General features: G+C 38.5%; 2 protein-coding genes across 6 annotated transcripts in view; both read left to right on the top strand.

The window, feature by feature from the left end:
* The window catches only part of plecb (plectin b), a 133083-nt gene that overhangs the window by 57378 nt on the left and 56856 nt on the right, over positions 1–18849 (top strand). The window lies entirely within an intron of this gene.
* LOC144057298 (uncharacterized) lies at positions 16961–18729 on the top strand. Its single transcript, XM_077574693.1, has 2 exons — positions 16961–18641; positions 18715–18729. Exons 1-2 carry the CDS (start codon positions 16983–16985, stop codon positions 18727–18729), a joined length of 1674 nt encoding a protein of 557 aa, XP_077430819.1. The 5' UTR covers positions 16961–16982.

The raw sequence follows: 18849 nt of genomic DNA, 5'->3' as shown, positions 1-18849 counted from the left end.
GTGAATATTAAATTTACCAAAATCCGTTTCACACATTTGAGACTATGTAGAATGAATTGCAGCTAATATATATAATAATGATCATTTTTATGTACTATTTATCAATTCTATAATTTTTTTTGATGATTATGCTATTTACTTGGAAAGCTCACAATGGATAAAATGGTGACATTTTATTGTTCTCCAGTAGATGGTGATGTTACCCAGCTAAGCAGAGCTCTTCTAGTTGTGTGATTTATTCACCCATACCAACTTTTAATCTTTCCGCTAGACAAGAATGCTTTTTTCTTTACTTATAAATGACGACTCAAACGTTTGTCACAGTACAACCATTTGCCCATGCTTGAATTCCATTTATGCATTGATAATATGACTCATGAAAGACAGATTTCTCCAGATTCAACTTTAGATAGTAAGTATACAGTAGCTTTGCTCACTTAGCTCACATTTGCCTATTAAAACTTTTTAGGTACATGCTGCGATATACATTTTGCACAATATTATGTATGTGTTGTCCACAAGTACAAGTGACTCATAACCTTTTTTGTGCTCTTTTTCAGGTGAGTGGCCATTCTTCAGTTGATTCTTTGAGACAAGATGTAATTGTGAACGTCTGAAGCTGTCAAGGCCAATAAGTACTATGATGACATTTACTCAAACAGTCATGCACACATACACATCATTATTATAACATATATAAATTAGAGAAGTATATAGATATATATAAACAAGTTGTGTTGATGGAAATGTGCTATCCTTGACAAGGTCACACTTCTCAAGGGTTGGTTCAAGTAAAAAATAATAATAAAAGTAACTGTACATATACTTGTATTACATGCAGTATTCCAGTTTCATCGACAAGCAAACCTATAATCTACACATCACTGTCACATATCAACTATGCTGGCAATGTTTATCTCTAGACTGTGCTGTATTAATACACATACTGTAGTCTATATTCCACTGCCTTACCCTATATTTAAGGCTGCAATTCATTGTGATTTACGTATCAGCCTCTAAGCAACAATAATTACTCACAGTTTTACCTTGCGTAGTTTTTCTTTGCTTTGCAAGCTAGAGCTCTGTTTTGATGCTATGAAACTTTTTTTGTACTTAAAAAAAGTACTGAGCTCTGTTTTGTATTAAGAAAGAATTGCATACATCTTTGTCATGCAATTTGCTACTTTCCATCATTTTCATTATTGTTGGCATACTGACTGCTCTCACAGTTTACTGAGCAACCTGAGTAGTTGTTTTGGCCCCTCTATTGCAAAACCTTCTCCTGGACAAACTACTATAATTTTTTCCACTAGTTTCACCCCTTACTGCGTGAATTAAATTTTTGACACATTGTTCAATGTGTTTTCAAACAGTGAGGGAAGGGAAGCTGTCCATTGTTTGGACTACTATTATCTTTTTATGGCTTGAGGTTTCAGAGGTGCATGTCACAGTGGAAACAGGATATGGAGTCAAGCAGGCGAACTGATAAGAAATGTCCTGGAGTGAGGCCACTTATGTGTGTGTATGCATGTATATATTTTATCTATACTCATGGACCACACAATTGGATACTGTTGCAAAAGAGAGATCAATGAACAAAACCTTTGAATATAATATGGGATATTACGTAGCTGAATGTAAATATTATTGGAAACACTCAGAGCATGCAGGAGTGCTGCTAGGATATTTTGGATTTATCCTTCAGTGGAAGGGATCCGCAAAAGTATTTATAAAAAAAAAAAAAAAAAAGAAAGAAGAAAAAACTGAGGCACTCAAAGGTGTTCCAAGTAAAAAGCCTTTATTGCCACATGGCGAGTTAATTAAAAATGACCAACGCGTTTCGTCCTTGGTAAGCCTTCGTCAGGGCAAGCTGAAAAGGACTGTCATACCTTGTATAGAAGTCACATGTTCACAGTGGGATGGACACACAGTCAGCTGGTACTCATCATCCAATCAGCAAGCAACAATCAGCGATACTTTTAAAATTCAATAATAATAAAAAAAATTAAAAAAAACAATATACGATTTACAATATATAACATACAATTATATATAACATTTACAATGTCTTTTTCAGAAGAGATCTTTAAGAAAAGGAATGCAATCCAGTTCATCATTCAGACCAGGAAACTTGGCTCTGAAATGACTGCAACATGAACAATCTACTTTTTGGAGCTTTCAGCTATGTTAAAATGCTAATTCCTCACCAAAAACATGACCAAAGTTGTGTTTTCCTCCATTCGCCCCTGTATGAGAAATTCTAGGTTATTCTGCTATCCAAGCACCAGCCCCTCCCAACCTGGGAAAACGAGATGTTGACACTGTTTGACGTCATAGCGTGCGGCCCCACCCCCCCACCGCCTCTGCGGACTAAACGCACACCCACCTTCTTTGAGACCTCCCTCCATGGGATATTGACAAAAGTAGCTTTTATCAATAAACATTATGTCCAGATGAATTCAAAGCAATCAATTATTCTTCACATTTGCAATGCCAAAGTGCAATGATATGACAATTGGCTGACACTGGTGTAAACTTTAAGTAAAACATTTGCGCTGATGAATTTAAATGAGTGGATGCTGTAGTGGATAATGCGCTCGCCCCATAAGCAACAGGGCGCGGGTTCGCGACCTGCTGTGGTGCTATTTTTTTCCTCCTCCTTTCCCCTAACCTCTCTGCTCTCTTCCTCTTCCACAATTTCTTGCGGCAAGGACCCGTTTTGTTTCAAATGTTTATTCAAGAATTGATGGCGTGACCAAACGCAGAGATCTAGCAGCCTGTGAAATCCATTTTAAAAATCGGCTTAAAACTTATCTGTATGTTTCGTGGGCGGTTGCGCGAAGCAGCCAGCTCGGACGACGTCAGGAGAGGGGCGCGGCAGCCACAGCGGGAGAGGCGGGGTTTTAAGATTTCTTCATTATGTGCCTATAGTTAACTGTGGAAGGACTTAAAATTCCATGGTGTAGATCTAAAAAGACTCCATCTGCAGGAGTCTCCTCCCCTTATAGACTCAGGTATATGCGCTATACCAGGGGTGCTCAAGTTCGGTCCTCAAGATCCCCTATCCAGCCTGTTTTCCATGTTTCTCTCCGCTAACATGCCTGATTCATGATCAGGATTGTTATCAGGCTTCTGCAAAGCTTGCTGATGAGCTGATCATTAGATTCAGCTGCACTGCAGGAGGGAAAGATGGAAAACAGGCTGGATAGGGGCTCTCGAGGACCGGACTTTGGCACCACTGCTCTAAACCATAGGCTTTCAAAGTTTTATTGCAATGATTGGAATATTTATAATGCAGTGCCGTAGGGTATAGAGCATTGCCAGTTCTTATAGCTTGTTTGTGCTTGGCAAGCCTGGATTTCATTTTGCGCTTGGTTCTACCAATGTAGAAACGGCCACAAGGGCATTTAAGTTTATAGACCACATAGGTAGTGTTACAGTTGATAAACAAATTTATATTGTATTTTTTATTCAATGTATTTGTAAAAACATTGGTAGTCTTTATGGTGTCGCAATACACACAGTTGCCACATCTAAAGTTTTCCGTTGTTTTACTGAGCCAAGTTTTTTTCTTTTGCAAAGGGGGAGATAGCTCTTGACTAGTTTATTGCCAAGGGTGGGGGCCTTCCGCGGAGTATGTGGAAGTATTTCTGTAAGTGAGTTGTCACTTGTAAGGATACTCCAAATTTGTTTAATTATATGTTTCATTTGGTTGGCTTCTGAGGTATAAGGTGTTACAAAATACACTTGATTTTTACTTTCTTTGTTATTTTTTTTCTAAATCAGCAAATCATTTCGATTTTGACTTGTAGCTTTCTGATGAGCTATGGACATAATTTCTTTTTTGTATCCTCTGCTTATGAATCTTTGCTCCATATCTCGTGCATGATTGTCAAAATGAGTGTCTCTTCATCACATATTCTTCTCAGTCGCTGAAATTGACTATAAGGGACGCTTTTTAGTAGTCATGGGGGGTGGTGATTATCAGCTCTCAAGATTGTATTACGGTCAGTAGATTTTCTATAGATTGTAGTATGAAGATCTTCTTTATCATCTTTGTAGATTTTTAAATCAAGAAATGTGATTTCAGTCACAAAAAATTCTAGACTCAAATTAAGATTGGTGTTTGTATTATTTAAATAGCCATAAAATTTAGTTAACTCCTCTTCTGATTCAGACCAAAAATAACAGCACACCATCTATATAGCGTCCCCGCCATACTATTTTATCAAGAAACATATTGGAATAAACTCTCTTCCCAAAAAAACAAATATAGATTGGCATAATTGGGTGAAAAGCAAGCTCCCATTGCTGTACATTTCTGTTGTTTATACATTTGGTTGAGAAACAGAAATTATTGTTGTATGAAGTCCATTTTGTTAGTTCCACGATAAATCCAGCAGGGGGCAGTTGTTCGGGAGATCTTCTTTCTAAATAATGTGCAAGGGCCATTAGTTCCTCCTCATGTGCAATATTGGTATAGAGCGAGTCAAAATCCATAGTAACCAAATATTTAGGGCCAACTTCCTTCAGTTTATTCCAAACGCATGTGCTGTCCTGAATGAAGGATGGTAAAGGAGATACCAAGCTTTTAATGTGAAAATCAATGTATTTTGACAATGGTTCAGTCAGGGACTCATTACCACTAAGTACTGTATAGGTCTGCCGGGTGGACTTTGTAAGTTCTTATGAATATTGGGGAGCATATCAAATACAGAAACACGTGGGTTTTTACAAAAAAGGAAATCATATTCATGCAGTGTTATCCAGTCTTCATTTTTAGCGTGTGTAAGAAGTTCAATAAAGTCAGATTGAAGGTTGTGGTTGAGGATTAGACTGTAATGGAGTGTAGTACTCACGGTTCATCAGCTGTCTCATTGCCTCAGTGAGGTATTGGTCTCTCCCCCAGACATCTACAGCTCCTCCCTTATCCGCACATTTGATGATAATTTCTTTATTCGTAGATAGCTCATTCAACGCCTTTTTCTCTTCCAAAGATGGATATAAAGAGTTTGTCTACTTCATATGTCACTTTTTATCAAAGGTATTTAAGGTTGGATTGCTAATATTAGGCTTAAATGTGGATTTAGGCTTAAATGTTCTTGTTGTACTTGGCTGTTCTCCAAATTGGGGGACACCTTGATTAGAGTCTGTATGATGCCACAATTTCAGCTGTAGGCTGCGATGGAATTTAAACAAATCCACTTTTGTCTGAAATTCTTTGGCTTTACTTGTTGGAGAAAATGTAAGTTCTTTGCACAGCACAGCAGTCTGAATGGGTGTAAGATGAATATCGGATACATCGATCACTTGTTCATCCATGATTGACTTGTGGTGTGTTGTCATCGATTTTGAGTATTTCTTAGATTTCCCTCTGCCTCTTCTGGTCTTGCATTTTGACGTCTCCGAGTTCTGTTGTCTCCTCTTGGTCTTGACTCTAAAAAAACAGTTGCTTGGTTGGTCTTCCTTTTCAGAGTGCTCTTCTTCACTGCTTGGAAGTTGAAATTAGATTAGTTGTTTTCCATTTGTAGACTTCCTTATAGTCAGTTTGATCTCTTTTGAACTTAGCTAATTTAGCTTGTGCAATTTCTTTTTGCAATTTAGCCAGTCCTTCTTTTATTTATCTGTTGTTCGTGGAATTGCAAGGCTATTTCTTCTTTCAACTGAGCCATTTCATTTTGTGTTGGAATGTGTTGTTTCTTTGCCTCCTCAATTAGCAGGAGTATAAGGTCCAGAGAGCACCTATTCAAAATGGCTTCCCACTTTTTCTTGAATTCATCATCATCTACACCAAATTATGGAAATTTCTTGATTCTTAGTCCCCGTGGTATTATCCCTTCACGCCAGTCAGACAATGTAGTCATCTGAAGCTGTAACTTCATATCCTTTTCAGAAGCTTTCTTCAGATTTCGAAAGAGTGTTTTGGCATGGTGTGTCTTCAGGAGACTTTCACTCAACAAAGTGTCAGGAATAATAATGCGCTCACCTTCTTCTTTTGAGTAGGAGAAGTAGTTTGTAGCCATTTTTTTACCAATAGTGAATAATTCCAACGTACAATGAACGGAGAGCCCCAGTTGAGGGTGATCCCTTGATTACCTTTGAGTAATTACTCATTGCCATTTACTTGGAAACAAAGTTGAGTGCTTCAGTTTTCTCTTTTTTGAAAATTATTGGAAACACCTCTTATAATGCAATGCAGTTTTGCACAACAGCAAATTAACATTTTGTTCAATGAATATGCAAAATGTATATTCATGTCACTCAAAACTGAGCATTGTAATATTTTTTATGCATCTCATTAGTTAGAGTGCAGTGGTGAGATCAAATGGGTGCATGCATATTGGTAGCTGAACGGTGTATAGTGCTAGTCATAGCCCAGTCCAGCAAAAGCCTCTGATATTTTATTTTTTCATCTATTATCTATATCGCATAACTTATTTAGGTTTGCCTGGAGCTAAGCCAATGCCTGCTGGCTTTAGGTGAATGTGATAGCATGCCTTTTATTGTCACTATACACATATACAATGAGAATGAAAACTGCTCCCTAAGTAGCACAAACGTGTAAGCAAAATATAAAAAATAAAGTCAACACAAAATAAAAACAACTAAAAATAGAAGAAATTTACAGCAAAAATATATACTGTAATACTATAGAGATATTCTCATGTTTTTTTTTCAGGGCCGATAACATCAGCCTATGGATTGATTATAGTCAAAGAGGCTGATAACAGATATTTTGAGCCGGTATTTATTTTCAGTAAAAGGGAACAAATTGGTGGCCAAAAACAAAACAAAAAAAACCCTCCAACTCTTTTGTTGAAATGTAAAAAATTAAAAAAATTTAAAGTTTGAGATTTAGATAATGTTGTTGTTTTTTTTCATCTTAGACAATAGACTAATTTGTTTTACAATTCTAACAAAAAGTTGAAGGAGCTCCCAGTGTAATCAACATGTCTTAAGTCCTACGTTTAATGAAAAGTTAAACAACTAAATAGCTGCTGATAGTTTCAGAGAGTAAATAAAGTTTACCAAAATTTCAAAATACAGTTAGCTGAAATGCTAAACGTTAACTTATTTTTGTTTTAATTTCAAGCAAAAGGTGCATAGAGTTCCCAGGATCGATTATAAAGTTAACATAAAATTTAAATAAATTGTTCCCTGTTGATAGTTTTAAATGGATCTGTTTTCGGGTTTGTGTGTGTGTGTGTGTGTTGGGGGACTCTGGAAAATACAGAAAATTAGCAAGGATAATCGTTCTATCCCTAATAAATAGTAATGCAAGGAAATATTGAATAGAATTGTGGCAGTTACATTGAATAAACAATTTTTGAGTCTGTTAGTTCTTGCTCTGACACACCTCTAACGCCTCCCTGAGGGCAACTGGTCATTGCCAAAGTGAGAGCTGTCCTTAATGGTTTCTCTGCTGAAGCAGTGTGAGATGTAAATGTCCATCGTTGAGGGGAGGGGCCCGCTTTTACTCCTCTCTGGAGCTTCTCCCTGTTCGCCACTGGGTACAGCTGCCGTACCATACTGTAATGCAATATGTCATGCACTATGTATGTGCTGGCTCGGTTGCCAGTCAGTCACAGGGCACTATTAAAAAATGTCCATGGTACCGGTTGCTTTTAATCAGATTTGTGGCATTAAAACATAGACTGTTTGCGTGTTGTGAATGTCATTTACGTGACAGACTACCGCAAACAATTGATATTTCTATGTCTCTAAGTAGAGTCGCTCTAGATTGCACGTGTAGTATTAGGTTGCATGGGCGTGGCAATGTCTGCTAGTGTCTCATTACAGTGGAAAAACAGGATTTAGGAGGGCAAATGAAACCCATTTTGATGGAACAAAAGCGCTCCAGTGACTGTTTCTGCTTAATGACAGACAATTTTGTCATGACAGTTTATTGAAGTTCCTGATGATGGTGAGTCACCGCTGTCTGTAACTTGACTCCAAAGCCGCCAAATAATGGGCCTTTTCTTCCCTCAGCCACACAGACACAGCAAGTTTTCTGCATGTCTTTCGTGAAAGTAGCAGCCCAGCCAAGACTTTTTTTTTTGCGCTCAGAGGAGAGAAAGAATGCAATGGATTCATTCTCTCCATATGGAAGAGTTTTATGGGAGTGGGCATGATAAATCACTTCTGTACGTGTACGCGTGTGTATGTGTATGAGTACAGTGTGTTGACCAGAGGAGGTACCCTTATTGTGATAATGTCTAATTTAATACACAGCAATCTTCAGAATCCAGATCCAAAAATAACAAGTAGCCTCTCTGGTTACAATGCAAATCCTCACATTGTGCCATGTGGGCAGGAAGGCCAATGTGTGGATCCTGTGACAAGTTTTGTTGTGTGATTGTTGGTTACCCGTAGCAACTGCGCGGCCATGTTCCCCTTAACGGTGCACATCTCATTTGCCTAACCTTTGGGTTGGGTTGCCACAGCAACCAAAGGCCACACCCTAACGCTGACTCACCCTGCAAACATCTTTTTTTCATTTTCCCTTTAGATACAGTTCACAGGAGTGGTTCCCAACCTTTTTTTGTCTCGTGTACCCCCAAGCCCTTTCATCATACCTTTGGTGCCCCCTCACTCATATGTGTTGATGATTCTCCATTTCACGTATCATCAAGTGAAAGTAATTTTATTTTGTCTCTTTAATGTTAACATTTCATTTTTGGGCATTGTCTTCTTTTTAACTCAAATTTAAAACATATATGATATGTTACCCTGAAAATAAATACGTTTAAAAATATGAAATCAAAATGAATAATGAACCTGCCTCTGTTGTGTGCATTATAACCTCCTTTACCACACAAAAAAAGTAACACATAATGAATAAAAGTCCCCGTTAAACAGGCATTTGAACTTGAATTATCAGCGGGAAACCCCCCCAAGAGAGCCTGTAACCCACCAGAGAATATCAGCCCCTGTGCTGAACAGCAGCTGAATCCCATCTCTACATTCAGAAGAAAAGGGAACTATCTGTCGTAAGATGAACATTTTTGAAAGCATAAACTTGAAAATCGTTCATGGGATATGTTCACAATTTAGACCTTGACACAGAACAGAATGTGGAGGAAACGATTCATTATCTTTATTCACCGCAACATTATAAAGAGAAAGGTTACTAGTTTACCGGTAGTTAAATAAATAGTTAATTTCATTTGCATCTTTGCACATCTCGAAAAGCTCTACAGCATATAAAACAAATTTATTAGTATAGCAGATGTCATTTTTACTATATGCTACAGACTGCTTAAAAATGTGACGGCGGGCCGCAAATGGGCCCCGGCGCTGTAATTTGGACACCACAGGTTTAGAACATTTAAGACTGCTCCATGCCTTTAAAAATAATGTGTTACCATATTAATTTATAAACAGTTGGTTCTACTTATAGAAATAAAATATATTTTTCCCATATTTTAATTAGATGCATGATTTTTTTAATATATTGATACTTCTGTAAACTAAACTGCAGATGGGAATAAACCATGTTGTCAATAAACATTTGAACGCAGGTGAAAAAATGGCATTGCCGTTGTAGTCATTTAACATTCATGAATTCTGGCGAATGATCATCAACAGCCCAAATTTTAAATCTCTATGATTGTTATTTGGGGCATTTCTCCCATCTTCCATTTGTCTGTTATGTCTGCCAGTAGACATATGTGGGACATGGCACTTGGTATCCCAGGCAGCAGGGAGAATGTGTCCAAGCTGGCAAGCCCTCAAATTTATGGTGTAGATGTTCCTCTGCTTTTTCACAACAGACATGAAAAGATTCTCTTGTTCTTTTCTCAGTAATACCCTCCCTTGTTACCCTCCACTCCCATTCCTTCTCTCTTTCACACCCAAATTGTTGATGCCATGTCGGTGCTGGGCATGCAGTTGCTCTCACAGGGCTAATATGCAGAAGTGACAGCATAACTGAGCTGTGTGCTTCGTGCTGAGGGCTTTATAAGCACCATGAACAAAGGAGATCCACTTGGTGACAGATTCTGGCTCAGTCCAAAAAAAGGTAAGTTTCATGTTACTAAAAAATTTGGATCTATAGTCGGACTGACACTAAATGATTTTGCACCGCTGTTCTGCACATGCGTTGCCACTCTGATGTTTTGGAGTACCAAGGCTTAAACTAAGCATTTATTGTGACACAGTTGTGAAGGCTATCTGCTACAAGTGGGATTATAAATCCTGCACAGAAATTCTTGGCTGCTTTTGGGTTTGTAGTTGTTTGCAATTTTGTGCTTCACTCCTGGAATTTGTTTGCTGCACAGTGTTTCAGGATCTGGCTCTGGCTCTAGCAAAGCGTGCAGAAGCAGGCCAAAAATGTTTTTTTTTAAACAGGGCAAATAATTGAGCATTATTAATTGAGTATATTTTCCACAGTCTATGGTGTTAACATACCAAATCTGCTCCTTATTATCCTTGCTTGGCCGCTTCAGGAAGAGCTTGGAGGATTTAGAGTCTTTCTGGGTTCCTCTGCTTATTTTGGTGACTGTAGGCATAAATCTCTGACCTCATTTATTTCCACTCTGGAAAAGGTAAAGTCAGTGTGATCCGGTACTAGAGAATTTGAACATGCACACACCAACTGTCATTTTTGCTGTCCAACGCATTAGGGATTTTCCATGTATATTCATGCTTGAATTTGTGAAACAAAAGTCATGAAACCATTTTTTCCCTGCTGCTCATACAAAAGGCTATGATCATAAAGCTCACACATTTTTTATTGCTTGTTTAATCTTCTCCTATCAAAAAGATACTTTTGCGGAACTTCGCTTTTCCGTAAAGAACACACAGAACACACACCTGACATTATTTTTTAAAGCAAATCTACCTTCATATTTACTTCAATAATCCTTGAAACACATATGTTTATGGAGCAAGGATGTTTAACTGGGTGGGACAAGACCGCTTCAAAAGTGTTTACATTTATTGTATTTTAGGATATTGCATTTTCATTTGCACTACGCCTCACAACCCTAACCAGGACATTGTTTTCTGGTAGCCTCTTACCTGTATTGTGTGGTTGAAAATACAAATATGTCTGTTTCTGTAATTATTTACTGTAATCAAGTACTGTGGAACAATTTCCATTATACTTGCTTTGTATAAAGTTGCCTTCCTGCTATCAATTAAATTAATCCTAATGACACTTAGATTGTCTAAGGATCTGGCAGCCGAAAGTTGCCAACCTTTGTTGAATTTGTCTGTGTTGTAGTTCAATTTGGATGTTAAGTCAGACTTTATTTATATGTTCAGGCTGTTTTGTCTACAGATGAAAATAAAAATAAAAGAAAACAACAACATTTTGGCTCCTTGTTGGATTTATTAACAATAACATTTGATAATAAGACTGTTTTAGTTAAGCAAATATATTTAGAAAAATTATATATTATATTATTATAGATACAATTCGACATGTACGAAACTAAAAGACCACGGCGACCGACAGCATTGTTTCTTTTAGGAATGCTACGGAGGCTTACCTTGCTTTCTTTATTCTCATTTGGCTTCGCTCGGCAGAAAGCAAGCAGACATTACACTACACAGAATGTTTTGCGACGTAAACAACAATGGCGGCGTACGTACAAATAAAATTTTTACAAAATGTATTAACGTGGAAATGATTGTTGATTTTTTTTTTTTTACATACACTATTCTATGTAAATTACAATGGCAAACAATATATATATATATTAGTGATGCACCGAATATTCGGCCACCGAAAATTTTCGGCCGGAATAAAATTAAACCCGAAGGAATATGGCCGAAATAGGTTGTGGTGATGCAAGCAAAAAAACGCTTCAAGCAAGCATCTGTTTGAATTAAACAGCGAACGTGGGGGTGAGTGTCCATCGCTGGATTTTTACCGTGTGACTTTGCACCGATCGGTCGGAGCAGCTCCCGGGGTCATTGCGCATACTGGAGGAGAGGGGCTTCACTTGGCGTACAATATTTAAGTGGATCAGAAAAAGACAGAACTGCCGTGTACTGCAGTACAGGTGAGCCACTCTTTCTCCCGCAGCGCCTTCCCTTTTCTTTAGAGCCCCTCGAACGCTTACACTCTTTCACCTGCATCCCGGTGGCCATGCTGAATACTTTAGCTAATGCTATCACTATTGCTATCAACTCTTTTAAACACGGAAACACTTAACGCTATCTCCGGGTGGCTACAGACCTGTACAGGACGCTCTGTGTAACTTTGCAGTCCGTTCCCGAAGCCGATTAGCTGGTGCGAACAAATGTATTTATTTATTTTTAAACGTTGGTGAATACGTGAATGTGCCGATTTTAAGTGCGCCGCACCTTGTACCGCCACATGCATCCGTCCCTACCTGTGCAAACTACATTGACTATAAAGTGCAATCGCACCGCCAGAAAATGCTCAACCCTCGTTTGGTGTGTACCATTAGCCTTCAATTTATATTGTACTTTGTTGAAATGCCATTGCTAAATAAATATTTTATAATATTATCATTTTAATTGATTATAATAAATGCAATGATAGTAAAAATTGGCATAATTTTTTTCCGGCTTTTCGGTTTTCGGCCAAGCATTTTTTATTTTCGGTTTCGGCCAACTATTTTCATTTCGGTGCATTTTTAATATATGTATAGATATAGATATAGAGACAGACAGACAGACAAGCATTACCACTGGCACTTTTGTTTTGAATTTCACAACAAACTTGTTACCGTTAGAGTTGCAGAAACAGGCATGGCTGTTGAAGCACCATTGCTTTAAAAAGAAGAAGTGTATTGTTTAATACAGTGCACACTGAACCATGACCATTTTCTCGAACGATTCCATACAGATACAAGTATTGTTGTATACATACCTAATGTTACTAAGTTAATACGTTCTTGATTTATTTGGTCTGTGCCTATATAGGCTAAACACTTAAAACAAAACATTTAAACCAACTGAGACCCTTTTTTTTTTTCACTGTATGTAGTCCATTGAAATGTATTAATTGATTTACAATTAAACATTTAAACATTAAAATAAAATCCAATACCTAATCTAAAAGAACAGAGAACGTAAGAATATATTTACTCTTTATGATCCTCCTCATTCAGCATTCTCTAAGTTTAGAAGATTCCTGGGATGGATATGTTTGAGCTTTATCATGCCTCAGCTCTGTCAGGGGGCACAGCTGTCAATCCTGGGGGTCAAACTCCTAACTATAACCTGTCAGGTGACAAGCTGGCCCAATTAAAATAAGCTGACTATCCAAAGAAAATGGTAACCTTTACATTGCAGTCATTTGGTACAGTGGAAAAAGACACTAGTTATCTTTTAAGCTGTTCCTCATCAATTGCAAAGACTGAGGAGTATTTGAGTGCTAGACCCTAATTGTTAACCTTGCCAGCAAGATGAATTCTCGCGGTATTTGTGAGGTTACAAACTCCGGAGGATACATCTTGTACTGCTCCCGCTGATACGTTTTTAGCCGACATTTTTTAGGTCGGACCAATCAGGCGTTGTTTAGACAGGACAAAACCAATAAGCATTAATGGCGGGGGGAAACAAACAAACCAAACAGACGAATTGATGCTGCAATTAATTAAGTTCTTGCAGAATTACTCACCGTTTCCTTGTTGAATTTGAACGAGAAGCATTTCGTGCATTTTTATCTGGTAAAGATGTTCGTGCTTACCCCTCTCTCTCTAAGACGAGACGGAAGACGAGATTTTCATCCATTGCCTTAGTTGGTCAAAACAAATGCGCAAAGATGCCGCATCGTCCAATCAGCTCGAAGTTCCGCCTTTGGAGTGAAGTACCCTAGTGAAGTACCAGATTGATAATGTGAAGAACTCCCTCAAGTGAATCACAATTATCAATCTGGCTGGTAAGGTTACCTAATTGTACCATTAATAGCGATTGATTTCTTATCATTTAAGAATTGTTGGTCGTTTGACTGTATCTTGCTTGGGACTGACATCGAAATGTAGGCTAAAAGCAAATCCCGGCAGTCGCCAGCTAACATTATTTGGTCATGACAGGTTTATTCCTAGACTTGTGGGGGTCTAAACTAGTGGTTCTCAACCCCGGTCCTCTCGGACCCCTATCCAGTCTGCTTTACATATCTACCTCAGCCAATACAAGTGAGGATCGTTATAAGGCTTCTCCAGAGCTTGCTGATTAACTGATCATTTGAATCACCTAAATTGGCTGAGGGAGACATAGAAAACGATGGATACGGGTCCCCAAGGACCGGGATTGAGAACCACTGGTCTAAACCATTCTAAAAAAAGAAACAATCTTTGTGTTATTAACATTCATATGCCGGTTGCTCATGTGTAGATATTTTAATGGTTTAAGACTCCTGAAATTGACTGGGTTGTGTGGCTACTTTGTGAACTTCAATATTAATTTCTGAGAGCCTCGGTGTCTGGTGATGCAAATGTTCTCACATGAGATAGCTCTTGGCATGAATTGTATTCAACTGTTGACATATTAACTGTGATTGTTTGCATATTTTTGCAATTGTATTTCGGTTTGGATGGATTTAGTACAAGTACCAGTTATGCATAACTGTAACATTTTTTTTTGCATTATTCAAAGATAGCTGAAGTCGAAGTCAAAGACTTCAAGCAGAATATACACAGCAGTACACACCCTGTACAATGTACCTGAAAATCCTTTTGTTTGTAGTCACCTCCCAGCTTATGAAAGAATCATTAACCCAACAATCATGAGGGATGTTTGAAACATATTTACCAAAGGTAGGGTACATGGGCATCCTTTTCCCTGCTAAGTATGGAGTAGATTGTCGTGTTGTCATCTGGTAAAGATATTTTAAATGTCAGTGTTGTTAATGGTATTAAGCAATTTTCCATTCATTACCAGCAAAACACTACCAGTAGCCACTCAGTGATTGCTGCATAAACTTAAAAAAAAAGGTCAAATATTAGAATGCTTGAATATTACAATAAAATGAAAACTTTAAAACTTTAATGCCCAACACGCACCATGCTATTGGATTGTGTTTGTGGAATATCACTAATTCAGATTAACATTTGTGAGGTCAGAGATCGTGAATGTCAGATTTGAGGCAGGGTCTGCTGACTCGATGTCTCTGTTCTAGTTCATCCCAAAGGTGATTGATGCTATTGAGGTCAGAGCTTTGTGTAGGTCAGTGAAGTACTTTCACACTCAGCTCATCCAACCATGCCTCGATGGACTGGCTTTGTCCACTGCCATTCTTGAACAAAAAGGGCCTTGTTTAAGAGTTGTCTACTCTACATCTATTCTACTTTTGTCTACAGCATATAGTTCATTTCTGGCTGTACTCAAACACACGCTGTATGACAAAAAATCTAATCTTGAAAAAGTGTACTTATACCATCAGTTTATAAACTGCAGTACCACTGCTGCACCCAAAGAGGATATGTGGCTCCCTTACAACTAGCTCATTTGACTGTTACCATGGTAAATATAGTAAAAAGAAAAAAAGAAAAGAAAAAAAATTCCACTAGTGGCTGAATGTCTAACACTGCATGTGGTTTAAAACACCCGGGAGAAATGCTTCTTTTCATAGCTGCCCACTCAAATTGCGCAACTGTACGTCACATAGTCAACTGCTCTTTGTTATGTTCTTTTTCTGAGTTTATAACTGCTGTAGATTGATGTGCTTCTGCAGTCCTTGATGAACAGTTCACCTTTGCTTTTAACTGGACTCCGTCCATGAGAGGTCACTCTCCCTGACACAGAGAGACAGATGCGCAGAGGGGAGAAGTGATCTAGGGATAGAAATCTGATCTCATGTCTGTGAGTGACGAAAAGGTTAAATGTAATGCAAAGTTCTTTTTATAGTTATGCAAGTGTTATCAGCTCATTTGAAGTATGGCGTTCTAATGTTAGCCAGCAATAAACCTTTAAGGTGCTTTGCCTTGTTGCATCATTTTTATGAACTGTCAAAGTGACTTGCAGTTCTTCTACTTGTATAAAATATATAAAAAAATATATAACAAATGAACACGTTAGTAGTTTATGTCCTTATCTTTGCGAGAACAGACATTTGTAGGATTTAAATTAACAAATTTTAGTCTTTGTCTAAATTCATTAGTCTTTATTTCACAATTGGGAAAGTTACACCTTCAGTGTAGAATGATATCTGATCTGGAAATGTGTAAAACAATATACCTTGTTCTTAGTACATGCATGAATAACCAGTGGCTCCAGGCTTTGATGGATGTATGCCAAACAGTGTTCTCGCTTTCTTAAAGTGTATCAGAGTTTAGAAAAGCCCATTCATTGAGTTGGTGTGTGTGACACACCAAAGGGCGTATGTCAGCCAGCCAGGGTGTTAGTTTAAAAGTGTGTGTGCGTATGCGTATGCGTGTGTGTGTGTGTACATTATGGAGGTGTGTACTTTACTGTGTGAGTGGGCGTTTCTGGAAAAGTGACAGAGCCACAAAACATGTGCTCGGACACACTTCAGTGTTGCTCCATTCATTTGATTTTGCTCTTTCTTAATGTTAATAAGTTTATTGCAAATTTGTTTTTTTTTCACTTCTCCGTTGCTGCGTTTAATTGAGAACTTTTTTCCATGCAAGTTTTTTTTCCCATAAGGAATTGAGAGGGAAGGTAGGAGGAGCCCAACTAAGTGTGCTTCACTTTTTCTCTTCCACACACTCACATGCGCTTTCTCTCTCTTCCATTCTGTCATTGCCATCCCAGCAGAAGGGAGCAACACTTTGTGCTGTGGGGCGACATAATTTGAATTATGTTTGAATGACATTTGAACGGATTATTCATTTTCTTCATAAAACCTGAAGGATCAACGAGAACACAAGTGTGAGAAAGTAAGGGGGCGTACTCCACAGACTTTTTTTCTCTTTCATTTAAGTTTAATTGAATTGAAGCACGTGTTTTGCCCGAAGATTTTTTTCTCCTCACTGTAAGACGTGCGTTCAGTTGAGTCTTATTTTTCTTTTTTCTTGGAGATAGTGTAGATATAAAGCAAAATGGTTGCTGGAATGCTTATGCCCTTGCGGGACCTGAGGGCAATCTATGAGGTTCTCTTTCGAGATGGTGTCATGGTGGCCAAAAAGGACAAGCGACCTCAGACCAAGCATCCTGAGGTACAAGGAGTGTGCAATCTACAAGTAATCCGTGCTATGGGATCACTTAAATCCAGAGGCTTTGTGAAGGAAACATTTGCCTGGAGGCATTTCTACTGGTACCTTACCAATGAGGGCATTGTTTACCTGCGTGACTACCTCCGCTTGCCGCTGGAAATTGTTCCTTCCTCCTTGCAGAGGTTTAAGAAATCAGCATCCACTCTGGCAATGGCTCAGCGAGCTGCAAGGGTCCAATATGTTGAAGGTCCTACATCTTACGTACCCAAACCAGGGCATAGGGGTGATACTGAAAGCCAAGAAGCAGTGGCAGAACGTCAAAGCTATCGCCATCGGATGATGGGTCCCAGAGAGAAAGAGAGCTATTCTGACAGGACCCCCAGATTCAGGGGCCGCCCACTGTCTGCAGAACATGTTAGGCCTAAAGAAATAGATGACCAGTCGCATTTGTTGTTTACAAAGGGGAACAAATTTCAAGGTGAATCAATGCCGATGGACCGCTTACATCAGCAGCCAGAGGTGAGCAATGAAAAGGCAACATATCAGGGAAGAGAATTATCTGAAGTTCAAAAGGAGAAACAATTGAGTTTGTCCTCTACTTCAAAAGCCCCTTGGAAAAATGATGTACCAAAGCCTTCTCTGAATGCAGGATCCTCCAAAACAACCCCACTTCTTACTGTGGCTCCTGTTGCTGAGGCTCCAGATGCCACAGATGGAATTAAACATGCGCCCTCTAGTCTTAAAGGAAACACAGACAAGATGAAAATTGCAGATGCAAATGCTTGTAAAATTATTACCAGCAATTCAACTAGCTCAGTGCCTTCTGAAACAAAGATAAAAAAAGTGGTCAGCAAGGAGGCTGTTGAATCTTTTTTAACGGCCTCAAATGTACCAGCAACTGATAAGGTAAATGCTTTGAGCTGTCAGGCTTCTGTCCAGGGAACTCGCACAGTGGTGACCGAAACTGTCACAACCACCCACGTTATAACCAAACCCACCAATGATGATGTCAAAGAAAAGATGAAAGGGAACATTGATGCAGAACAAGCCACAACTGAAAAAGCAGCTGATAAAGTAAAGAAGAGTACATTGGTTAAAGCAGCTTCTCAGGAAAAATCCAAACTCCTTACCAGTACTGATATTCCTGTTCTAAAACATGCTAATAAAGATGCCGTTGGAGAACAAATTAAAGGAGAAATGATTAAAAAGGAATCAGGTTCAAAGATCCAAGTAGGATCTAAAACGGGTAAAGAAATGGCCAAAACAACAAAGGTAGCCATCATTCAGGAGACAGCCAAATCTCAACCAGTGATGTCTGTGGATGCAGACAAAATGACTACATGTAAAGATCCTCAGAATCTCATCGTCTCGCCGACACCGGTGACTCTCCCAGCAAAATCTCAAAATGAAGAAATTTGTGAGACTACAGCAACTGAGTCCTCACTAACTGAAGTTAGTACAACCACTGACACAAAAATGATGGTTAATACCGAAAAGGCAAAACCTGACAAAGTCAAAACTACACCTAAACAGAAGAAGACTGAGGTAAATGCAAGTCATGGTGTCAAGAAAGAAGATGCATCGGCACCTAAAGAAGCATGTAAAATTCCCGCGCAAGTCTCTAGGTCGGTAGAAAAAGGCACTTCTCCTGGGTTGATTCAAACTATTGTACCCACTGAACTGCCTATTGAAAACAAACCAGTGATTGAGGGAAACTCTAAATCCAAGCGAAAGAAAAAGAAATCTCAAGCAG

The sequence above is a fragment of the Vanacampus margaritifer genome, chromosome 9 (genome assembly GCF_051991255.1).
Source record: "Vanacampus margaritifer isolate UIUO_Vmar chromosome 9, RoL_Vmar_1.0, whole genome shotgun sequence".
Taxonomy (NCBI): Eukaryota; Metazoa; Chordata; class Actinopteri; order Syngnathiformes; family Syngnathidae; genus Vanacampus; species Vanacampus margaritifer.
This window is presented reverse-complemented; position numbering and strand designations above follow the sequence as displayed.